The sequence below is a fragment of the Epinephelus fuscoguttatus genome, linkage group LG17 (assembly GCF_011397635.1).
Source record: "Epinephelus fuscoguttatus linkage group LG17, E.fuscoguttatus.final_Chr_v1".
Taxonomy (NCBI): domain Eukaryota; kingdom Metazoa; phylum Chordata; class Actinopteri; order Perciformes; family Serranidae; genus Epinephelus; species Epinephelus fuscoguttatus.
In genome coordinates this window covers 17,800,271-17,826,298 of record NC_064768.1, presented here as the reverse complement: position 1 = coordinate 17,826,298, position 26,028 = coordinate 17,800,271, and the positions used below count along the sequence as shown (strand labels likewise).

Here is a 26,028-nt window from a genome sequence, read left to right as displayed (position 1 = left end):
AACAGGCTGCAACGTAACCACCTGGGGCATGTTTGACCTTTTTAGACCTTTTTTATTGAGTAAGATGCTTTTTTTCCAGAAAGTGCCTGAAATTGCAATTGCCAAACCCATCAGACTCCATTTGAATAAAGAGTAATTTAGCGTGCATAGATCTGGCATTTTTGACATCTAACTGGGTAAATTAAAGGTTTATTTAAGGGTTTGTGTATGACTTGTAAACAAGTAGGTCCTTTTTGCAGTAAAAACAATTAAGCAACATTTTGTAATGGCATGTGGCTTTTTGGGGTTATAGCCTTCTTTGTTATAATTTCATATCACTTGCTCATTGCCAATTTGATAATTGTTATGCCACGGTTCATGGTTCCATCCCTCTGTCCTTCTGTTCCATTCTCATGAACACTATGTCCAAGAATGCCTCAAGGGAATTTCTTCAAATTTGGCAAAACGTTTACTTGTACCCAAGAATAAACTGATTAGAATTTGATGGTCAGAGGTCATTGTGGCCTTGCATCCATCTCATTCTCATGAACATGATATCTCTAGAAGACCTTGAAGGACTTTCTTCAAATTTGGCACAAACGTTCACTTGGACTGTGTTGCCCCTCCCACTGTCCTGGAGGATGTTCCTGCCAGCCTCATCAGGCACTTGGCTAACATGGGACGGTCGTTGCTTTGATTAAGCTCACCTGGGTCTTCCAGGCTATAACAGCTGCCTCATGTTTTCACTCGCTCTCTCCTTCCTGCAGCAGACGTCCACCTGGCATCATTGCTTTTTGGTTTGCACCTTCAGCACTTCCACAGCACACCTGATACTCATCCATGCATGGCTTTCATGACTGACTTTGCTGACCTACAAACTCCATTGTTTCTTTAAGTTAATCTTAGTTTAATAAATTATGTTTGTTTTAACAAAGTCTTTTGTGTGGACTCCCTACTTGTCACATTCACTGAGCCAGTTTGTGACAGGACTGATTGGAATTTGGTGGTCAAAGGTCACTGTGACCTCACAAAACATATTTTTGGCCATAACTCAAGAATTCATATGCTAATCGAGACAAAATTTCACACAAATGTCTAATAAAAAATAAAATGATCAAATGATAACATTGTATATCGAAAAGGTCAAAGGTCAACTTTACTGTGACATCACAATGTTCTGCAAAAAACACTTCTGACACTAATCTTGAAACTGTGCTGATTGTATAGCTCTTCTGCGCTGCCGGGTTGAAGATGTGTCTGAAGCATCCATGCTTTCACAGACATGGATGTAAACTATTACTGCAACTTGACTGGTTCACAGAAGCATACAACCATGAGGTGACAATTCTAGGTTGTATTATACTTTGTTATAGTTTCATATCTCATGTACATTGTCAGTTTGACTATTTTTATTACAAAGTACATAGAACTACATTTTCTAAGTAGCTTTAGTTACCAAAGTATACTTCTCCCTCCCTCCCCAGTACAAATCACATATTGAGAATAACTATAGAATTAATTTATAGACACACGTTTATGTACTATACAAGTGATTAATAGTCCAACGCACACACCAATGTCATCAAGCTACCATGCAAGGTGCATGAACATATGGTATTTACATAATACTTACGCACACTAACACTTAGCTTGCCGTCCCACCTAGTATGCACTTATGCCGCTGCCTTCAGAGCAGACCATTGTACACCCTTCTCTCTCCATCTGAACTTAGCCCTGGAGGGACCAGATCAGTGCGTATTTAATTAAAGCATGAGTAATGCACTAGGTGGCTAGATAATCCGTTTTAGTCCTGATACCCCCTCAGCTAATAATTATTACATGGTTTGTGTTTCCTCACAAGGGGTGTTCTCTGTCTGTTTTTACAGGTTTTTTGTTACTGTTTGCTCTCCAACTTTTTTCCTAGTTTTCCTCTCTGCTTTACACTTCAGCCTTCTGTCTCTCCCTGTCTCATTCTTGCTGTCTCACAATCTCATGTTCAAGGTTCACACCCATGCAGCATTGATGAGAAGATGCAGTGCCGTCAGTTTCAAGGCAATCTTTGCTGCCTGATGGGGTTTTTTTTTAAGCAAGAGGTGTCAGTGACACGCAACAGCACATGATGTAGAGTATGCGGCACGAGACACACAGAGGTAATCAGATTCATTGCCTTGTGATGAATGAAGGTCTTTGACTTAGAACTTTGAATTTACAGGAATGTTTTGTCTCAATGAGGCCTGATTACATTACCACAAAAAGTCAATGCATTTTCCATCAGCTTGCCTTGATGTGATCAATACATTCTGTTGTTCCTCTATTCACTTTGATCAGTGATGATAGATGGCCTCTCAAGTAGCTAAGGGCCTGTAGACCGATGCCTTCTCAGCCCTGCTTCCATGATGAACACACACACACACACACACACACACACACACACACACACACACACACACACACACACATATTTTCCAGCCTTTTCCATGAATATGACATGTGAATGAACTTGGTTATTGTTTAAATTCTTTCTTAATGTCAAATGTATAATTCAGCCACAGAGCAGGGATATCCATCTCACTACCTGCCACCACCCACTCACCATCACTACTCTCCCGTCCCAATTATACACACCAAGACAGGCTGGATGATTATGGAGAAACTCATTTCCAAATGGCATGCCTCAGTTGGTCTGGCTGTAAGGCAGATGGGGATTGTAAGAGTAACGCTCATTCATCCTGGCAAGCTAACCACCACTTCTTCTGCAATTAGGAAGTTGTGGGCAGTCAAGTGAACTTGACACGTTTTTTTTTTTTCCACATCAGTATTGCATGTTGCAGACAGGATGTTTTTTAGAGAAGGAGAATAAGTGAAAAGAAATGACTACAGGTTATTACTACACAAAATGTGTTCCAGATAAAAGGAAATTGAAATCCAGCCTGTAACCCCAAATTTGAATGAATAATGTAAATTAAGTAATAGGCATCCTAATCTACTTTTTCAGCCCCACTCAAGCCTGAAGGCAAAGCCTTTCTTTTTTCAATAAAGCTCTTATTTCCAGTCCCTGTAAGTTAGAGCAGTAATTCTGCTGCATGGCAGAGTGCATGCTGAGGAAGCAGCCTTGTGCAGTCATTTTCTGACACCTCTTGTATTTCAAATTTAATTTGAATTCTGATGGCTCACAAAATAATCCAAGCACAGCTGTACAGTATAAGTAATAAATAGCTGGATGGATGGATGGAGGGATGCATTGAAGGATTTAACACCAAGTAGACAACATATCCATTTATGGGATGAATTTGAATTATGCTCACTAAAAAAAAGTTATAATGACCCATGAGAAGCAATCATGTGGCGTAAATTGGCCTGAGGGCTGATGAAGTCAGATGTGTAAGACTGGACTGTTATATAAGAGCCGACCAGCATATGGCGCTGTTACCCTAAATAGCCAGAACAAATTTGCAGCGCGCTTTGCTTTACCGTAATATTTTCATTAATAGCGTCATTTGGAGGGAAGTGGGCAATTTCAAAGTTAAATACAGATTAATTTTAATCTTGAGGATTATGACAGTTCAGTCCGTGTTGATTATAATATCTTCTTCGGTCCAAAAAAAAGCATATTAATGACCAAAAACTACATTTTTGACTTGCACCCCTACTTCATCATTTACCGTAATCAGTTGCAGTTTCAGGGGGAAGCCTCGCGATAGTTGCGGTAGCTGAAATCCTAGGAGCAGAGCAGGGAACTTGACATGTCAACAAAACAGATAAATTATCACCACACAGGTAACATTACACATTATCTACTGTGCTATTTAATAAATATGAACACTCACTGTGGTGTAAAGCCTCACGTCGTGCCGGAATAACTAAGCGACACATACAAACGAATGGAGAAAAGCTGAAGTGTCGTGTGTGTGGTGTGGCTGTCCACCTAGCTTTGGTGTCAGCCGCTTCACTTTTACATGTTTGCTAATTAACCCGTTATCAGGCTGAATGCTTTTGGGTGTGGTATATAAAGTCCTGGACAGCACCTAACGGACCTGTACTGATGTAAAGGCACGTTAAACTGTATCTGAAACCCCGGTATACAACTTATATGACAGGCTACAACGTTAGCTCAAAGACTTTGACAGTGTTTAGCTAGGCAGCGCTTCTGTTCAGTTGATTTGTGACAGCTGTGAAGCTTTTAGCTGTGCTGCACTGCAGGAGTGTATAAAAGGTGTTGTACTCTATTAACCAAACTACTGTGGCTGACTTACGTCTTTGTATACTGCATTCCTGCTTATATTACAGTTTATTCCTTTTGCAATTCCTGTACACCTGTCAACCACAAATAGATAGTATTCTGTAGTTTAGATATGCTATATTTTAACTCTGTGCTGAACTTCCTCACTATTCTGTGTCTTACGTTTTCATTTTACATCATTTTCTTACTTATTTATTTGAGAAGTGTTAGAGGGAGCCTGAGATTTAGGATTTTCATAACCAACAACTGCTTGTCTGCAATTGTGTAAATGACAATAGATAAACCTGACCTTGACAGATGATACAAGCTAAACGTTATGCCATTTTTCTTTGACATTAAAGGTCCAGTGTGTAAGATTTACAAAGTGAGAAATGGAGATTGCAACCAGCTGAAAAAGCTGCAAAGGTCTCTTCCTCACCAAACCAAACAGATCATGTCATTAACATTGACACAAACACAGAATAAAACAGTTTCACATTACAAACCAGTGCCTAGCCTGAGCTGCAAGCCAGACACCTACTATTGTGTGCTCACCGTTTTTTCTGATCCAGGCATCGAAGAGGTTCTTACTGTGAGCTGAGTTATCCGCAGAGGTCTCCTCCTCTCCAAAAACACAAAAAACAAAACAATAAGCGGACCAGGTGATTTAAATTGGTAAGAATACTGAATGAAGCTCTTTCACGTAAAGAAAATTAGTGTTTTTACAATGTTGCTTGTCACTTAGGGGCTGCTAACTACAGTAACTGATGCGAAATTGCAGTTGGCCTTGTTTAGAGCCAGTGTTTGTCCATTTTGGGCTTCTGTAAAAACATGGTGATGCAACAAGTACCCACTCCTTATGTAGATATAAACAGCTCAATCTCAGGTAAGGTAAGGTTTTTGGTGATTATACATTAAAAAACACATGTACCATATTCCATGTCTGCCAATATATCCTCCTAAATACCACACACTGGACCTTTAATATGACTGCTGTTTTTATTTAGACACTCATGTCAGAGGAAACGCTATGACTTCCATGAACTTGTCCTTTTTTCCTCCTCATTGACATTTCTTCTCCTGCTCCTGTAAAACACTTCCTGTAGGCATGTAAGGGGGTGCCCGGTGTGGAATAGCCTGATAGGTAACCTCACCTGGACCTAGACCTCCTCCACCAGCATCTTCGTCTGCTGTCTCCATGACAACCCCTCCGCTAGTGTCGCCTTTTGGCGGGCAGCCTCCGCCTCCACAGCAGCAGCAGCAGCAGCAGCAGCAGCAGCAGCAGGCCCAAGCAGCACGTGATGTCAACACGGCCTCGCTGTGTCGCATCGGCCAGGAGACGGTCCAAGACATTGTCCTCAGGACCATGGAGATCTTTCAGCTCCTCAGGAACATGCAGGTTTGTCTCTCTGCCTACGTGTCTATTAAAAATGTTCACAGTCCCCCTTCACGTTCTGTTTGCCTCTCTTTTTTTCTTTCTTTCCGACTTTTCGCAGATTTTTTTTTTTACCCATAACAGTAACACCCTAACAAGAGACTTAATACCATAAGAACAATAGTATGAGAGCAGTAAAAAGTGCAACTTGATACATCATGACTAGACAGATCTGTACAAAAGATAAAATTGCAAAATATAATCATGCAATGCCAAAAGACTGTAAAAGAATATGTTAAAATGGTAATAATAGGTCTGATGGTAACACAACAGAGTGCTATTATGCAAATAACAAAACAGCTGTCATTCAGGAAGACAATTCTTTTATATTGTGTTTTGATGCAGGATTTAAAAACACGTCAGTGCCAGCAGATTGAATGCTTAATGGAAAACTGTTCCAAAGCCGAGACATCAGTACAGTCAAACAGCCAAAAGCTTCATCAACCCTTGATTTTTAACTTTAACTCAAGAATGCCTCAAAAGTTTACACCAGTGGAGAAAACAAGCAGTTGGGATTAGTAGAGAGTCTAGATTGCGTAAGGCTCTATATATATTGAGAAATAAATTTGCAACAAGTGCATAGAGGTTTAAATAGTGGGTAATTTAAGAGAAAAATGTGGTGTTAGTCAGCAGAATTCTGCTCAGGGTCCTTTTAAAATTGCTTGAGCATCACGTCAGGCAAAGAATGAGTTTTCGGTGTAAAGATTTGACCTAAATTCTCAGTAGAAAGGACAAAATTGACAAAATTGAATCTTGTATACTCCTGAAGTGGTTAAAACATAGCCACTGTCACAAATAACACCAAAAATCTTATGAGAACAATTGATGTTAGCAGTGGTTGCATTTGTGTGTGTGCATTTCTGTGTAAATACATGGGAGTAATGCGTCAAATTCCTCATATACGTACACATACCTGGCCAGTTAAGATGATTTGGATTCCGAGGGGATGCTGAAGAATAGCACCTCTTCTGTTTCGGAGTAGAACAGCAATATCCAATCTGTTACATATTCTGTACCAGGCAGCTATTCAATGTGGCCAGATTGTTGGAATCAAAGTTTTCGGCTGAATTTTATAAATGTGTGTCATCTACCTACCAGTGATAAAGTAATGTCACCTGTTTTGAGTGTTTATGATAACAATACCATCACTAGCTAACAAAGGTTTTGCTCGCTTAGGTTTCCATTGATTTTTCTGTGTTGGAAGGGGCACTACTTTCTCTCTTTGTTGTCAGAATGTAAGGAGCAATGATCGAAGCCACTGACTAACTTTGGTTCTACATTTAGTGAAATGTAGTTGGTGAAACTAAATGTCTTGTTCAAGACTACAACACACACTTTGGAATATTATTGATGTACAGTCTTTAGGAGTTAGCCTGGGAACCAGACGAATCTGCAAGCTCGTGTTTAATTTGCTCTGGCAGGTACTTTGGTCTCCCTCCTGTTCAGAGGAGATTTCCAGGGACAACTGCTCATCTTGACTGACAATCTTTGTAGCCTTTGCACTTTATGCAAAATACATGATGACATAATATTTGGGTCGTGCACCCTCAACCTGGGGACCAAGCTTACTGAAGAGGAACACTGCTGGGGTATTTTCAGAAACAACCTTTCTGTTGAAGGACTGTTTGCCAGTTCTTCTCCAAAAATTCAATTTGATCTATTCAGTTCAATAACATTTGGAAAGTCTAGAATAACCCAATGACTGAATCATTTTACCCCCATTCAGGTTAGTAGAGTGCTAAACTGGAGTGACAAAGCAGTGCCAATCATTCTGGTAGTTTTATATGTGGCAGTTGAACTTTTTTGTCCTCATAAGTCACTGTGCAACTTTAATTGAAATGAAGGGGCCCGGCCTCCAACAGTGTATCCATTTGTCTTTATACATCCATGCTCTGCACACTGTAGTCTGTGTACATTGGCCCATTGCTCAGTGCTATGTCACATGTTTCATTGCTAGGACTGGTTGTAGGTTTATCAAGTTGCGTCCAGAGGCATTTTGGTTGATTCATTTTGAAAATGAATCGAGAGGTTCCAGGACTGACTCACATCTGCAAATTGCTCTGGAGATGCCAGGCAACTTACGAGTCATTCTGATAGTATGTTTCTTACTTTTTACAAGGTAAATTAGTGCAATCAAGTGATGGTGGAAAGTTGTTGAATTACTTTCAAAGTTAAGCCAGTGGATTCCTTAAGCTTATATTCAGGATATGAGGAGTATATATCAGTTTGTTTTGCAAGTCACATGTAGTTAAGCTCTGAAGGTGTCCTGAAGACGAGGTCAGCATGAGTTTATCATGGATGTCTGCCTGCTCCTCTGAGATGCTTCTCTTGCACCTTGTTAAAATCACAGCCAGAGACGGGCCAAACAAGCGCGCCTCAGCCACAGAATGCACAAACAGCATTGTTGTGACTTGTTTTTTAGATCACAGGCTGTTTTTATACTCATAAAAATTCTTCATTTATCTTGCCTTCCCTGCCTCTCTCCCTCGGTCTGTCTGTCTCCCCCCTGTTTCTCTGTGTCTCTCTCTTCACTTTGCCTGCCCTGAAGGCAGGCTTGTTTCATGTTATGTAGGATGTTTATAATCAGACAGTGCTGCCCCAGAGGCTTGTCGATTTTCTCAGTAAAAACATGTCTTGTTACTCTTTAACATCCATTGTAGTTAAAAGCCAGTGATGCCGCCTCAGTAAGAGAGTGAGGGAAAACATTCAAAGTGCAGCAGCTGAAGCAGTTAACCTTTGATGCAGCTGAGGTTTTGTTTTGCTAGCTTAAACTGGGATTTTATTATATATTATTAAGACTAGTCACCATATTGTTGCATGAGCACAGACACATTTTTAAGGTTTCTCTACAGCTAGGTTGCTCTCATTCCTAAGTAGAAAGGAAACTATCACTTCATTCAAATGAAAGTGCTGTGCATTAGTAAGGCCTCTAATCAACTATTACCAGTTAAAGAGCAAAGGGTTTGCAGTGCAGTTAGTGGGAATCAATGGCTGTTTTTTTTTATTAGCACTAGCCAAATTGTAGGCTTGTTCTTTGCTTAACAAAATGCTTCCTCTGTGGTGTTCCTCAGCTGCCCAATGGAGTCACTTACCACCCCAACACCCACCAGGACAGGCTGGGAAAACTCCAGGAGCACTTGCGGATGCTTTCTGTGCTGTTCCGAAAGCTGCGCCTCGTCTATGACAAATGCAATGAAAACTGTGCTGGGATGGACCCCATACCTCCAGAGGTGAGACATGGTGACACTGACACTATAAAGTCTAACTGACAGCTGAGAGTCAACGAATCACGCTCACTGTCAGTGGCACCATGTTTATGTCACATAAACCCCATTAAGTAAGTGTCTGAGGATGCTGCATACAAATGAAGATCAATGAGTTTTGATTCCAAAACCTAAGCAGGAAAAATCACCCCTTCCTAAAATGTTGATTTGGACTCAAACACTTAACGTCAGACCACCACACCAACAGCATTTAGCATGTAAAAGGGTATTAATCTGAAGTCATGTGGTAAAGAGGATCGCGTACATTCAGCACAAATTAACGGAAACAGTCTTCACTAATTTACTCATTTATGTGTGCGAATACAAGAAGTGTAGCAACTTAAAAAGTAGCAGCTTTTTACAACAGAGTAGAAATGTCCCATGAAATGGATTGAAATGTCATCATGTAACAAAATAAAGAATATTTCATCAGCTTATTTAGATTATTACGTAAAACTGTTTTTTTAATGATATTGACCACTTTTTATTTTTACATATACACTGAACAAAAATATAAACGCACCACTTTTGTTTTTGCTCCCATTTTTCATGAGCTGAACTCAAAGATCTTAAACATTTTCTATACACACAAAAGACCATTTCCTCACAAATATTGTTCACAAATCTGTCTAAATCTGTGTTAGTGAGCACTTCTCCTTTGCCGCAATAATCCATCCCACCTCACAGTGTGGCATATCAAGATGCTGATTAGACAGCATGAATATTGCACAGGTGTGCCTTAGGCTGGCCACAATAAAAGGCCACTCTGAAATGTTCAGTTTTATCACACAGCACAATGCCACAGATGTCGCAAGTTTTGAGGGAGCGTGCAATTGGCATGCTGATTGCAGGAATGTCCACCAGAGCTGTTGCCTGTGAATTGAATGTTCATTTCTCTACCATAAGCCATCTCCAAAGGCGTTTCAGACAGTTTGGCAGTACATCCAACCGGCCTCACAACCACAGACCACGTGTAACCACACCAGCCCAGGACCTCCACATCTAGCATGTTCACCTCCAAGATCATCTGAGACCAGCCACCCGGACAGCTGCTGCAACAATCGGTTTGCATAACCAAAGAATTTCTGCACAAACTGTCAGAAACCGTCTCAGGGAAGCTCATCTGCATGCTCGTCGTCCGGTCTTGGGGGTGAACATGCTGGATGTGGAGGCCTTGGGCTGGTGTGGTTACACGTAGTCTGCGGTTGTGAGGCCGGTTGGATGTACTGCCAATTTGTTTGAAACGCCTTTGGAGACGGCTTATGGTAGAGAAATGAACATTCAATTCACAGGCAACAGCTCTGGTGGACATTCCTGCAGTCAGCATGCCAATTGCACGCTCCCTCAAAACTTGTGACATCTGTGGCATTGTGCTGTGTGATAAAACTGAACATTTCAGAGTGACCTTTTATTGTGGCCAGCCTAAGGCACACCTGTGCAATAATCATGCTGTCTAATCAGCATCTTGATATGCCACACACCTGTGAGGTGGGATGGATTATCTCGGCAAAGGAGAAGTGCTCACTAACACAGATTTAGACAGATTTGTGAACAATATTTGTGAGGAAATGGTCTTTAGTGTGGATAGAAAATGTTTTAGATCTTTGAGTTCAGCTCATGAAAAATGGGAGCAAAAACAAAAGTGGTGCGTTTATATTTTTGTTCAGTGTACATTTACAATTTTATTACATCATCACTTGACATACTTTAAAATAGCTTACTCTAATTCTCTTTTATTTATTTTACCTTTATTTAAACAGGGTAGGTCAGCTGAGCATACACACTCTGCAGTTTAGCAGAATAATAAAAAACAAAACTAGAAGGGCACTTGAGGACCGCAGACCTCCGCCAATGCCAAATGCCCTATGTAATATAGATGAAAGTGAAAAATACTTTGTGTATCCGCCCTGTGAGTTGGATCTGCTCCAAAATCTAATGGGTTCATGATGCACCCTTGGACTAAGTTTCATGAAAATCAGGCCAGTAGTTTTTTTTGGTAATCCTGCTGACAAACGAACAAATCAAAATCATAACTTCCGAGGCGGCGGTGATAACAACAACAGACTTACCTTACAACTGGCATCTTTGTGCTGTCAGTGCTGTTGGCCAGCACCCACAATATGTAAGTAGCACTTATACCCATCTGTGCACCCATGGACGTAATGGTCTTAAAATGCGGTGTAGTCTGGTGCATGGTTATTTGGAGGCAGCAAAAAGCAATTGTGCCATTGACCAGCAAAAACCTGGTCTAAAGTCAATGGCTGAGTATTTTCCTGCTATTTAAAGGGCGCATTATTCAGACAGTAAGATATGCCTATAGGTGGGTTCACGACTCGCATACACACTACTTGCTACACCCACAGGGACGTGCAGATGGGCTGCTTGTGAGTGAAATAAAACATGTTATGTGATTGATATTACGCCCAAAACACACCTATGTTTAATTAAAGGACTAAATAGAACGTCTGTACTCCTTGCGCTTTACTTTTCACCCAGATTATGCACCATTTAACTAACAAAAGTGGAGTTGGACACACCCTAAATTCACTTGCGCCATGCACTTCCTTTAAATAGGGCCTAGAGTCAGTAAATAAAACGTAAACCTGACAGTAAAGACGGTTCAGGCTCAGTGAGAACAATCACAGGCAGGCAGAGGAGACTGTTATATGGAGGTGATTGCATTAACAATACTTTATTTTTGACCCATTTAGAAGATCATGTCCTGAGGTTTTATGTTTATCTGTTGATTATTATATTCTTGGTTGCTACTGAGATGTTATCGTACGTCACTCAAACTCAAATAAAGTTATGTGTAAAACACATATGCAGTACATCTACTTCTGCAATTACATGATGTAGTTGAAACTACAATTTTAATTGCGTGATTGATTGATCCTTCCAGATGCATCAACTTGTGCCGTTTAGTTGTCAAGATTTTATTTTTTGTGTGTGTGCTTCCAGCCTCCGCCTCTTATAGCCCAGCTTTTCACACAAACTGCCTGCTAAATTAGGAAGCTGTTAGTTTAAAGGAAGTAGGCCATTGTTACTGCCACACACACCCCTTGCTCACACACACACTCACACACATCTTTACCCTAGGGGACTCTTATCTCACCTACTCCCTCTAGGTCTGTCTTTTCTCCGCTTGCAGCAGATTCATTGGTTGCTTCAGGTGAGTCTCCAGAGTCTCTTTACCGCTGGTTACGATCGCCATCCACCTTCAGGAACAACAGCACTTGAGCTCAGCCACTATCCATCCCCGCCTGCCTGCACACACACACACACACACACACACACACACACACACACACACACACACACAAGTACACAAACATGCATGTGGTGCACTGTGGCACGCCACAAAGGCATGTGCACTAACACACACACACGCACAGCGGCTCACTGGGCATGCTGTTTGAGGCTCCATGCAGGGCTACAGCTAGGCTATCCACCACTGTTTGATTGGATTTATGACTGCGGCAGTCCCTTCCCAATTTCTACAGATTGGCTCGGAGCTAATCTCTCTCACCAGACTCCTACTGAGGATAAAGCAGGATGTGGGAGGAGACCAGTCTTAAATTGGAACAAATTTGTGATGGCTGCCACCGTGTACATTTTCCACATTGAATAATACAGTTGCTCAGAAGCATTTCGAATGATCTATCCACTGGTTGCTCAGAATGACTCTCGTCTGCAGTTCCGCCCTTAAATCAAAGCCTATGAGGGGTTCAGTTTGACATTTTCCTCTGCTGTAATGAGTCATTACGCCATCTAGCTATTTTCCCCCCTTCTTATTTCCACCTTATTTAAATGTTTATTCATTTTCCCCTTGAGGCTGAGACCCAGTCCAGTGCTGACCAGCCAATAGCTCAGCTCACCATGTTTGTCTGGGGCTGAGGGTTGTTGATTTTGGCCCCAGCACGCATGCCATTTATCATCCCGCAGAATTCAGGTGCCCGCCTGACAGCCGCTCACTATTGGCTGCCCGAAACAGGAAGCGGAATCAATGACTCGGGCAGTGTGACCTCATCGCAGCCTAATTAGCAACAGACCCATTTAATGAACAGCTGGATCAAGTGCACACATCAGCGCTTTTCTCTTTTTCTTTCCAGCTGTCGTCCATTGCAGCTTTTTCCTCCCCTCTTTTTCTCAAACTCTCACACTTTCTCTGTTTGTTTTCCCGTCCTCCTGTCCCTCTTTTTCCACCTTTCGTCTTCTTTCTCACTCTGATAACTGCTCAATATTTGCTCACTCTCCATTTCCCTCTTTCTCTGTCTTTTTTCTCTGAATCTATTTGTTCACATTGGCTTTGTTTCACTCTCTTTCTCTGCTACTTTCCCCTCTGTTCCTCTTTCTCTGCCATTTCCTGCACTGTTCAGCCATGCTGTTTAATTTCCCTCTACTCTCACACGCTCGCCCCGCTATTTTGTTGTTATTTTTTTTCCGTTTGTCTCTTCTACCCTTTTCCTTTTTGTCTCAGTGAGGCAACCTGGAGAACTTCATTAGCCCATTCTTCTCTGTCAGGCAGGAAACCACATCCATCTTTCTGTGGAAGAGGCAGAGGTTATGACTCACACAGGCACACTCACTCACACACACACGCAATACACTCTCCATCCATGTTTCCCACCCTACTCAGCACATTTTATTTTCCCTCCAGATGCTGCCAAAATCAGCCCGCTACCTTTAAAATTCAATATGTCATTGGCTTTGGTTTGAAATTATCAAATGAAAAACGTTCCCTTTTTCCTTCTTAAAGTTTCCTTGAGCCAGAGACAAACTCATAGTTTGTCTGATATAATATCCTGCACATGTCCTTTCTGTCTTTTCTCCCTCCAGCTGTCTAGAGTTTGCACTTTGGCGTGAAGCTCGGCCTGGAAACTGACAGGAGTGCAGCAAGCGATCCAGATTTTTACATCTTTCTGTCGTTCTCTGTTTTCTCTGTTTTGACCTCTTTCTTGCTCCTTTCCCAGTCGTCTCCCTGCTCACTTCAACCTTAGCTTTTTTTTCCTCTCTGGCTATCTGACATTTTGCACATCATCTTCTAGTCCTCTCCTCTCTTTTCATCTGTTTGTCAACATTTCTCTCCGTCTATCTTCAGATTTTTTATTCCTTCTCATATTAGTCTTGACGTTGGCCAGCTCCAGTCGCACTCAAACACCAGTCAGTCATTGCTTCCAGACCAAGCAGCTTTCTCCAATCATTGTCTAGTGTCCACAGGGCCTCCGCTCCAGCTGCACAACCTCAGGTCAAACAGTGTGGAAAAGCAGAATAATCCAAAAAAACTTTGCATGATTTAGATTAGCGTTGTGCCAAGTCGTTATTGGAGCAAGGTGTGTTTTCTCACTGTGTGGCAGTTTTTATTGGCCTTTAGTTGTTTGGAGAGTCTCCTACCTAATCTGTATTTGTGATCTTGTCTGGTATGACAGTTTTTGTTTTGGAAAGGAAACTTTGGAGATAGCTTTTGGAGATGTTATTTTTTCCTTGCAACAGGAACTCCTCGCTACCAGTGTTATAAACGACCACAGTTTATTTTTGCAGTGTTAATGGTACACTGTGCAGGATTTTTGGTTACTATTTGCAAACACGGTGGTTTGGGTAATTTTATCAGGAAATATTGAGTTGCAGGCGTGCAGGTCATTAAATGGCAAAGCAGCGTTCTGAGTAGATTATTTAAAACGTGCACCTCTCTTCGCCTCTCTGCCAGTTGTGTTTGGGTCATTAATTAATGGGCGGGGCGGCTTGGCTCTCCTAACGGGCCAGGTTAGTGTGGGTTTTAAAAAAACCCTGACCTGCACATCATTAGTAAACACGCTCACCAATGAAAGTGGAAGTAAAAGTTAAGTCTCTTGGATGCCTGCTGCTTATGGTTTGGCACCCGGTTGCTACCTTTTTATAAAGCCCTGACCTCCCCTGAGCGCCGTGGAGGTACACACCCATAAATGTCCTGAACACAAAAATTAAGAAGAAAATAAGACCGGCACAGGCAGATGGCAGAGTCTCTGCAGAAAAATACACTGCCTCACACTTCCAGCAGTGATGATTGAGAAGTATTGCTTCGTGTTGCATGAGTCAACACGTTGTTTTTTTTTTTTTTTTTTTAGGAAAATCCTGCATAGTTGAACCCCAATAAAAATGGTGTCACATGTCTGAAAACAGTTTGTGGATTTTTGAGAGTGAGAAACTATAAAATTGACTTTATGTCAACATAACTGATACCATGTATTTCCTGGAAACTCTGCACAATAGCACAGGCATTTGTCTGCATTTACACTGTGTGTCCATTCAGCACCTCTACAAAGATCATCAAACTTATCATCAATCACACATTTTCCCAGTAGAAGACCCTTTACGTCCTTGTTTTACATTGTACCAGGAACAGTGTGTTCTCAAGACATCCACACACTACTGATGTGCGACTGCAGCAAGCCTCCCGCTCACCTCCTCCCCGAGGTGACCACTAGGGGGCAGTGTGATGTAAAGGAGCAGTTGGTGACCCTGTCGGCTCTCAGGAGCGCCGCCTTGCTTGAAGGCTCTCTCGCACATCAGCCTCACTGTAATGTCAAGCAGACAAGGTCAAGCACACAGAGCGTTTAAAAATGAATTAATCTCCCACTCGCTTTCTGTCTCCGTCTCTGCACTGTCTCTCTCCACGTTGAAGAGAGACGGGCGAGACTCAGCCTGTGTTTCGAGAGCTTACACAAAATCCCCATTTTCACCACTTCATGGGAACAAGATTATGAGACAGCACAGGGAGAGCTTCAGTATAGGATAGCACTCATAGGTTGAGATTGCCCATACGCACATAATTCTGACCTAACAGCACTCAGTGGGCATATTGGAAAATTGTGAATATGCAGCAGCTTGCCTTTAATGTATTTGGATCATGGTCAGAATAAGAGGGGAGAGGAACAAGAGGAAAGTGCATCAGTGAGAGAGTTTTATTCCAAACGACTGCTCTTAAAACAGAGCTGATTGCCTCAAATGTAAAACTGTTATAATACTTTCACAGTGCAGATTCTGTATACACTGTGTTACTGTAATTGATAAACCTAATGCAATCCAAATCAGTTGAATATGTCAGCATTCTGGACAGTGATCCTCTTGCAGTCATCTTGCTTACAGTAAACAGCCAGATTTTTTTTGTTTGCTGTCCCTTCCAGCAACTGATACCCTTTGTGGAGGATGACAGCTCTAAACACGAGGATCGCTCAGCCGGCCAGAGCCGCCCTGTCACCGAGGAGAGGAGAGAAATCCTGGAGGTCAACAAGGTATTGTGTTCTGTCTCTCAATAGCACGACGCCGTTAAGGTTACAGGTTTGATTCCCAGCCAGCGGTAATGAAATGAGAAGGTAGAGCTAATAAAAGAAAAATGGAAAAAAGGGATATCATGAGATTATATCACAGCTTAACATGATGTTATTTCAGACCAGTGAAGTTTCAGTTCACCTCTGAGATCCATGAGCCTGCAGACATTTCAAATCTACCCGAGCTCGAGGGAAAACACTGAGTCTAATATCATCTTAACGATAAGAAATAATAATTAGGCATGAAATTCATTACGGATTAGTAATTTTACTCACCATCATTAACCTGAAGCTTTAATAGCCCACTTCTCATTATTTGGATAGCAACCATCCGGGCTGTAAAGACGAGGTTTGTACAAAACAAAATTAAAAGGCTACACTTGATAAACTTTATTGTCTGCTGATAGAGTTTGTGTGTTTAAGGGGGGCAGCATGCTGGTGGGAAATGCTATTGTAATATCCACAGGGCTTTGGAGTCACATGTGCTGGTGTGAGAGGGTCTTATTTGTTTCCTAAGGACACCTGCCCATCTCTCCAACAGAGGTCATTAAAAGTCAGAAAGTGGCATGGTATCAGGGGTGGATGAGGTGGATGCTGAAGGCTGTGGATACTGTCGGGTGAAACTCGTCCTTAGTATCACATAGAGATTGGGCAGAGTAACTATGGACTGGCTGACTGGGCCAGTGGTTCCCAGTTTTAAAGGGTACTGGAGGATGTGCTCCCTCATCAGTGTATCACTTAGTCTTCTTAAAGCTATAGTGCGTAACTTCTGTCGCCTCCCAGCGGATAATGCGTTATTCCAATAATAAGCTTCAATAAGCGTCACTTCCACAGACAGAGAGTAACACTCACCAGTCGCCACACACCGTGTAAACAGAGTAACACTCGCTTCACACCGTGTACACAATGCTACACAACGTGGCGAACACCAGGCTGCTAACATTACATTACGTTCATAGCACCATTTCCAAGAAAATAATAAAGTACTAGGTCCAGTACATGTAACAGCAACACATACTACTCATAATATAATTATAAACCAAGTCACTTACTTATCCAACAGCAGCAAGGCAACATGCGTGTCTGCCCTCAGCCCAATTTCTTCCTTCAGGGCTCTCCACCGAGGAAAAGCGATGCCAATACAAATCCTTGTTTGCCTTCTCTGTCAGTCACTTTCCTTCTTTGCTAATAGACCTTCAGCCGAACGTCCAGGCTTTTTCTTTGTGGTAGGATCCACTTCTGAACCCTGTCTCGGCCGCTTCTCCGCCATGTTACTTTCTCTTTCTACCTGCGCTCTACCTCTTGCTATGACAAGTGAAGAAGCATTTCCTGTGCGCCAGCGCAGGAATGTCGCCGGTCGACACGCAAACTAAAAATGATATATATTGAAAAATACCGCGAGATGTTAGAGGAGCCGATCGGCTTAATCAGCATTGTGTCATCTCCTCTAGTAGTGGCTTGGGTGAAACGGACATTTACGGACCTGTAGAAGTTATGCACTATAGCTTTAAACCTTATGCCAGTGTGACAGAAAGGAGGCTCCGGTGGATTGTTGAACTTCAGATTCAGGACCTGGTAATGGAACAGTGGATCACATGGTTTCCTCTGCTAACATCAGGGGCAATCATTACATGTTTATTGAAATACAACATTAGACCAATTTCAGAGGACCTATTAAGCTCTGTCAGAGCCTGCTTTGTTTTGTGTCAATAGTTAAAGAATATTGCCACCCAGCTGTGGCCTCAGTAAACCATATAAAATGATAGGACTATGATTTCCGTGATGCTTTAGCCAGTTGATAGAAACAGGTGTGCACACTTTGAAGCTGGAGTATGCTGAGGAAAGACAATTCATTTTATTTGAGTTTGCTTTTAGGTTTTGATTGGGTTGTAAGTATTGTAAAGGCCTGTTTTCTTTGTTAAATGTGTTGGAACAATTTTGATTTATTTTGATTAACTGCATTGGACCTGAAGCCAGCTTGACCAGCCAAACAAATCATCACAACTGTGTGGAAAGCAAGCTAAATAACTTAAATAGATAATGCCCTGGAAATGTCCATACCTACAAGTCAATTTTAGAAAGCATGTATATGGAAGTCTCAACATGCTTATTTTCAGGTTCATACTTGTATTTTGGGTTTCTACCAGACTATATTTACATCCTTAAATGGTAAAAAAAAAAAAAAACAAGTCTATTTTCCTCATAATAGCTTTTTGTGTGTCTCTGTCTGTCTCTGTCTTTAAGCCCCCCTCCCGAAAAAGCCCAGTCTGCTCTGATTGCTCAGAATTTTCAGGTCTTCTAAATCTTGTCTTCCCTGTTTTTGATGATCGGGAATGACTGTAAAAGACTATTGCGGCACTTTCTACTGTGAAAAATCACCAGTAAAAACCTCTAAACCAAAGTCTATACAACAAGGTGTGTTCCAGCAGGAATATGATCCAAAATCGGGGTGAAAATAACAAAATCGTCAACCTTTTTCTTTGACGTTACCATGTAGCTACAAGTAGCAGTGTTGGCTATGTAATGTCAACACTTTCAGTAGATACATGTGGCAGTGTATGTAATGTAAACATTTGCAGTAGCGTGCCTGGAGCAGATAACCATATAATGAAATCTGTCACGAGCTGACGTCAGCTTATGTCGGAAAGAGCTTCGAAGTATTCAGAACGGTCTGAAGACGGAGGTTTAGCTCATAGGAATTACTTTTACATACATTTACCTCATTATTTGAAACTTTGGCCACGTTTAATTTGAACATCTGACGATGACAATGTCCCTTTGAAGCCTCATGGAAAACAAACTGTGGTGCTGCATCACACAGGAAGGGTCATGTATTTAATGAATAAGGCGGTTGTTTAAACTCTCTTCTAGTTACTATATCTATAAACCAAACCATCATGTAGTACAGTACCTACCTCTGCTCACCAATTTCCTGGGGATAGTGGAGGATCATGGGAGTTTTAGGGAGGACTCAAGGCATCCATCACAGTGTGCTGTGACAGGTACTGCTTAACTGGGGAATGCTGAGGTGTTTTGGTTTCAAGTCGGTATGAGTAAAAGCTTTGTTACCTATTTTTAGGGACAAAATCTCAAGGTGGAGCTGAGGATTATAGTTTGGTATTCTCAGGATTTCATTTCTGCCTTTTGCTGATGATGTAGTTTTGTAGGCCTCACTGGGCCTCGACCTCCATGACTGAATTTAGCAGCAGAGTGCTAAGTGGTGGGAATGAGAGTCACTAAAATCAAAATCTGAGGTTGTTGTACTTTACCATGAACCCGTGGATGGTTCCTGCCAGGTTGGGCCTAAGTCGTGGCCCCACGTGAGAGCTTTATGAAGTGTGAGATTGACATTCAAATTGGTGTAATGCAATCAGTGATTGGATGATATAGGCATTTGTGGTAAAAAATGTGACCTTAGCCTTAAGGTGAACCGCTCACTTCACCAGTTTATCTGTCTCAGCCCTCATGTATGGTCAAGATGATTGCGGCATATTTGGTTTATGTCACTGAGCACAGATTATAAAATGCTTGTTTTGTGTTGCCAGTATGCATAAAAGTATTCAAATCTTACTGTAAATGAGCTTACCTTTGTAGTATATATATAAAATGCACATTTCTAAGAGAATTAGCTGACCATTGGCTACAAAGAGCTTGAGCTGATGGTGTTTTGAATAGTAACACAAGGAAAGAAGAGTTGACTTTGTTTCATACCTTTTGAGTGAGGTGTTCACTTCCAGAGTGGTTTAAAGTGGCGGACATCAAACACACCTAAGAGCTTTTTCAAATGTATTCGCTGTCAGATATATTTTTTGCCCAGCTCTGATAGAGAGGCTGTTTTATGACACTCTGAAGTACAGAGCAGAGAGCTTTTCTTCAGACTGACACACTATGTTGTCACTCAAAGTCTGAAAGTTTGTTGCAGAAAGATTTAATCCTGAGTCATGGTTTAGCAACATGCCACAGACAGACATGGCGAATTTCAGCATGGAGATGCATGGAAAGCTGCTCTCTCTCAGATGTTAATTAACCATAAATAAATAAACATCATATTGTTTAATAAATCAATCCTCTCACTGCAAAAAGTTAATTGTATTTTAGTGTCATATTTCATTTTTAAAATTATAAATCCTGGTTAATTTGGTAGCTTTCGTGGTTACTGTGGCAGCAGTATGTGCACTGTCAAAAAAATGCCCAAAAATATTACATCTACATCTAACCTCGGGCACATGTAACATTGCATTTCTGGTGAGTGCTCCACAATAAAAGCCACCCTGTGTTTCAGATGCTTTGAATGTGAAGCAGCAGCAATAGGAGGTGTTCAGTTTGCACTGAATGTAAATATGACTCCAAACGGTCAACTACTCAAAGATTCGATCTGAGGAGCCTAATTTGACTGTCAGTCTTACAGTCAAATCAACGCAGGAAATGTTATGAAAAAAGGATCATACCATTTGGGCTATATGGGAGTGCTAAATATTTGATTTTACATAGAACTGCCTTCTCCCAATGAATCATGATATATAACCTGTTTTGGTATACATTTTTTGATCAGAGCAAGGGGTGGGCGATATAATGAATTTACGTGATGTATCATAGCTTGTTTCATGTGGGATATACACTGATCAGCCAAAACATTAAAACCACTGACAGGTGAAGTGAATAACTTTGATTATTTTGTTCCAGTACATGGTGTCGACCTGGCTTCTAAATTTCCCAGGTCCCAATCTGCTCAAGGATTCTTGTGATGTGCTGGTACCTCAGATGTACCCCTAATCCAAGGTGAGGCCTCCTTGGATCGGACTTGGCTCTGACCTGTCAAGGCATGGACACAGGATCTCTGGGAGTGTCCTGTGGTGCCTGGCACCAGGGCGTTGGCAGCAGATTCATTTAGTCCAGTGGGTTGTGAGGTGGGTTAATGGCACATGCCACAGATGCTCATTCAGATTGGGATCTGGGGAATCTGGAGGCCAGGTTGACACTTTGAGGTCTTTGTCACATTGCTTGGTCCATTCCTGAGCAATGTTTGCAGTGTGGCATGGTACATTATCCTGCTGGGGGGCCACTGCCAGAACAATGCATTGGAACAAAATAATCAATGTTATTCACTTCACCTGTCAGTGGTTTTAATGTTTTGCCTGATCGTTGTATGAAATGATTATATCACTAACATCGAGTATAAATGGTCACATTTTTTTAAGCCAACGCCATTAGACTTGTTCTGCTGTTTCAGCTCTCACTCTTTCCTGTGGCTCTGTCACTCTCAAAGAAACACACACTTAGAGAAAGACTCACAAACATGATTAGTCGCACACACTCCTCCGACCATTCAGACCACTTTCTCCCAAGCAACAGTGTGAGCAGGCGAGGTGTGCTTGTAATCTGCAGGACTCCAAATCACTATTATTTAGGTGCACTATGTGACCATGGAGCACCAGTGCGTCTTTTAAATGTTATTAATATGGAGAGGAGGACAGTGAATAAATCATCACTTTTAACAGTGCCATGGTAACAGTTTAACTTAATGAGATTTATGATAGCTTGAGCAGAGGAAGTGTGTGTCCTTGTACCTGTAGGGCTCCAGACTGCGACTATTTAGTCACATTTTGCCACCATGGAGCACCAGTGCAACTTAGAAATGCTATTAATATATGAACTTCCGGCTTTGATTCATTAGTTATAATAATACTTTATTCAACTTTATTATAACAGTATTTCATTTAACTTTATTATAACAATACTTTATGTAACTTAATTATTACAGTAGCTACTTTAGTTAACTTCATTGTAACGGAGTTCATTAAATTAAAATTCATTATTTTTGATATAAACTAAGCACAAAAAGTAAGAAAATTTGTGTTTGGGAGATTATTTCTTTGTTGTAACAATGCTTCTTGGCAATAAATCTTATACCGTTGGAAAGCCTGTTTATTTCACTATTAAATGGTGCCACATTTGTATGGAACATGCATTTGTGGGATGAGCAGCAGAGCTGAGTATGTGGGTTGCGCCTATGGAAAATTTGCCAAATCTTCTCTGCCAATGCCAAACAGCTTTTTTTTTTTGCTCTTTCCATCTATCAATCTCCTCTGCTCCTTTTCAGTACTGAGGACAGAGCTGCTACTGCGCCTACAAAGACACACCTACATATGCACCCCAGACACACAACAATAAGAGCTGAATGGAATATATCCTATTGTAAAATAAGTTCTGATGCCAAGTGAAGACGACAAATTGTTTAAATGCATGTTGCAGCTCTTTTGTCTGTTTCTAAAAAATGGAAACTGATGTGAAAATATGGATTAATGAGCAAAAAAAAAAAAAAAAGGGAAAGTATCATTAGCTATTAGTTGAAGACAGGCGAGACTCAACAAAATTTTTATCAGGGACACCCCTGGTAGTCTGATGAGGAGAAACACTGAGATAAAATTACAAACTGTAATGCTGGTTTACACATATGCATACTTTCTTGTGAATTCCTTGTGCATAGGAAGGAAATTTAAATCCAGTGTGATGGAATGGAAAACCCCACCACTTACCATGAGAACTATAATATTGGCTGGTAATTACTGTAATACATTGAGTGACTGTGGCAGAACATAGCAGACCATTAATAATATCACAATGGGGTTTTCATACAAGTGGAATGAGATAATCCCTTTTACTTTACTATTGCAGTTTAGGTACAGTTTATACTTGTATCATTGAAAAGAAACTTAACAGATCAATTTAGTATTATCAAGACAAAGACAGGATAAATGACATTAAGGCTGCACAATATCTTTTTTCTGACCTTCATAGCAATGTCAAATTGCGTGATAAATAAATAAATAGGGGTGGGAATTACCAGAGGCCCCATGACATGATATTATTATAATTTGGACTCATCAGACCAAAGCACAGATTTCCACTGGTCTAATGTCCATTCCTTGTGTTTCTTGGCCCAAACAAATCTCTTCTGCTTGTTGCCTCTCCTTAGCAGTGGTTTCCTAGCAGCTATTTGACCATGAAGGCCTGATTCGCGCAGTCTCCTCTTAACAGTTGTTCTAGAGATGGGTCTGCTGCTAGAACTCTGTGTGGCATTCATCTGGTCTCTGATCTGAGCTGCTGTTAACTTGCGATTTTTGAGGCTGGTGACTCGGATGAACTTATCCTCAGAAGCAGAGGTGACTCTTGGTCTTCCTTTCCTGGGTCGGTCCTCATGTGTGCCAGTTTCGTTGTAGCGCTTGATGGTTTTTGCGACTCCACTTGGGGACACATTTAAAGTTTTTGCAATTTTCCGGACTGACTGACCTTCATTTCTTAAAGTAATGATGGCCACTCGTTTTTCTTTAGTTAGCTGATTGGTTCTTGCCATAATATGAATTTTAACAGTTGTCCAATAGGGCTGTCGGCTGTGTATTAACCTGACTTCTGCACAACACAACTGATGGTCCCAACCCCATTGATAAAGCAAGAAATTCCACTAATTAACCCTGATAAGGCACACCTGTGAAGTGGAAACCATTTCAGGTGACTACCTCTTGAAGCTCATGGAGAGAATGCCAAGAGTGTGCAAAGCAGTAATCAGAGCAAAGGGTGGCTATTTTGAAGAAACTAGAATATAAAACATGTTTTCAGTTATTTCACCTTTTTTTGTTAAGTACATAACTCCACATGTGTTCATTCATAGTTTTGATGCCTTCATTGAGAATCTACAATGTAAATAGTCATGAAAATAAAGAAAACGCTTTGAATGAGAAGGTGTGTCCAAACTTTTGGCCTGTACTGTATACTGTGATGTATTGCAATTTATTACCTTTTTTTTCAACTGCAATTTATGTCCCCAAAGGAAAAAATTGTCAACATCTGTTTTATCTAATAAGATAAGGTTTTCAGTCTGTTAATTTCTCTTCAACCATTTTCATTGCAGACAAATGTGTCTAGTGAACTGAAAAAACAATTAATTGTATTATTGTAGTAGGCTACCAAAAGTTTAATTTGTATTAGCAATATTGGTAAGTTAAATGATATGAAAATAAATGCTTGGTGTCGGTGTGTTGATACAATATTACCAAGCAAAAAACTTGTGACACTATGCTGTATTGATTTTAGTATTCAGTAGAAAACTGCACTTTAAAATCTTTATGTTCAATTTGTTCAATTAAAGAATATTTAAAATATTTTCCCTTAATTTTTTGATCTGGCAAGCGATGTGTTGTATTTTTAGTGTACTGAAAGCAGCAGAAAGGCAGAACTAAGTACACTTTAATATCTGTTTATTTTACTAAGTGATGTAATTATCACAGTATTCAACAACGTTATCCTATATTTTCCTCACACCATGCAGCTCTAAACTGAAGCCTCCAAATTAAATGGAAAAATAAATGTTTAAAGTGGTTTAAGCTTTGCTGCACTGACTTTTTTGTCCCATGCGATACAGGTTCTCCTAACACTGACAAACCCTGCCCCTTGATGTTTTGGCATTTGGCTTCATAGATTATTTTTTAGTCCAGGATTAGGTTTAATCTCTCCCTGGGAAACGGGCCCATCAAGATGACATTAAAGCGCTGTGTGCTAAAATCAGCCTTGGGTCGATGAAACCTAGATCCCGCATAGATGCAGGTGAGGTATACAGCCAGAAGTCAGACACAGTACCTCCCAGCAGTTCCCATATCTCACCCCTGAGTACAGTAGTTATGGACAGTGGAGCGTGGCAAAGGTTCAGGTAAAACACATCATGCATTATTTAGGAGGCCTTTTTAGTTTGCTTCGTCTGTCACGGATTTATTTTGTTTGTGTGCGTATATTGAGTTGGAGAGAGTGAGAAAGCTTTTGTTCTTTCTTCAGAGAGAAAAGATTGTGTTTGTATTTGCTCTCACACATGCTTTCAGCGTGTGCGCGTGCTGCTGGCTGAAGCCCTTCTCTGTTTCCTCTCTTTGTATGTGCATTGTGCTGGCTCTGTACAGATTGTGCATGCCAAGCCGTCTGAGTGTGCTGCAATGATAATGGTCCAAGGTCAGGAGTGTCAGCAGCAGAGATGAGAATTGGTTATTTTTAAGAGCGCAGCACAGCTCCCCTGGCTGCTTTTAAATGTTAACACTACAGTGAAACATTGCAGTGAACCCTGCGCTCAACTGCACTCAGCCCCATCCAAAACAAACTGCATTGCCTTTTCACACAAAGCCTCCAAACCCGCAAAGAGTACGGTTAAAGCCTGCTGATATTGTGGCAGATAAATAACTGAGTGCTTATTTCACCTCTTTGAATGCAATACCAGACTGAAATACAGAAATTTAGCATTCAAAAAAACACAAGAGAAACCCTTTTCTCAGTTTTCTGTGTGAGTTTCAGTGACAGTGCATTACATACTGCACTTCAAAGTGAGTGTGGTTTTGTCCTGTTAGAGACCTGCGTATGGATGTGATAAATAACCTTGTTTATAATATGACCTTCCCCCTATGCAAAACATCAGCATGCAAATTGAGTTCCATCAAATGATCCAAGTATATAGAGATTGAGAAGACAGGCTACCATAATACGCTGAGTGCAAGCTTTCCTCACATCCTGCGATCCTTAACACATAGCGAGACCTTGTTATGCAGTATATCTAAAAAACAGCTCATTATACAGTACAGTGTGTGCAGTACATTTCAGTTATTTTAAAGTGAAATAAAAAAGGATGTGTTGATGTTGATTTTAGCCACATATCAGTTCTGAAACTAGTTTGTTAAGTTCTTATCTACATCTTTATGATTGATCTTGATTTAATAAGGAACTTTTTAAGGCATGGTATTTGTTCGCTGTTTCTTTAAAGGTGCTTCTGTGGAGTTTACATTCAGTACACAC

At 40.9% G+C, this 26,028-nt stretch overlaps 1 protein-coding gene across 2 annotated transcripts in view; it reads left to right on the top strand.

Moving 5' to 3' along the window:
• Window positions 1-3,660: 3,660 nt before the first annotated feature.
• med30 (mediator complex subunit 30) overlaps window positions 3,661-26,028 on the top strand; it is a 53,219-nt gene continuing 30,851 nt past the window's right edge. The window contains exons 1-5 of one of the 2 annotated variants that reach the window (XM_049602840.1): window positions 3,713-3,756; window positions 4,771-4,873; window positions 5,305-5,597; window positions 8,705-8,863; window positions 16,060-16,167. In XM_049602840.1, the coding sequence (XP_049458797.1) occupies window positions 5,397-5,597; window positions 8,705-8,863; window positions 16,060-16,167 (468 nt within the window). In that variant the 5' untranslated portion in view covers window positions 3,713-3,756; window positions 4,771-4,873; window positions 5,305-5,396. Of the gene's footprint in view, window positions 3,757-4,770; window positions 4,874-5,304; window positions 5,598-8,704; window positions 8,864-16,059; window positions 16,168-26,028 lie in introns of both variants that reach the window. The other variant, XM_049602841.1, reaches the window with a different exon arrangement.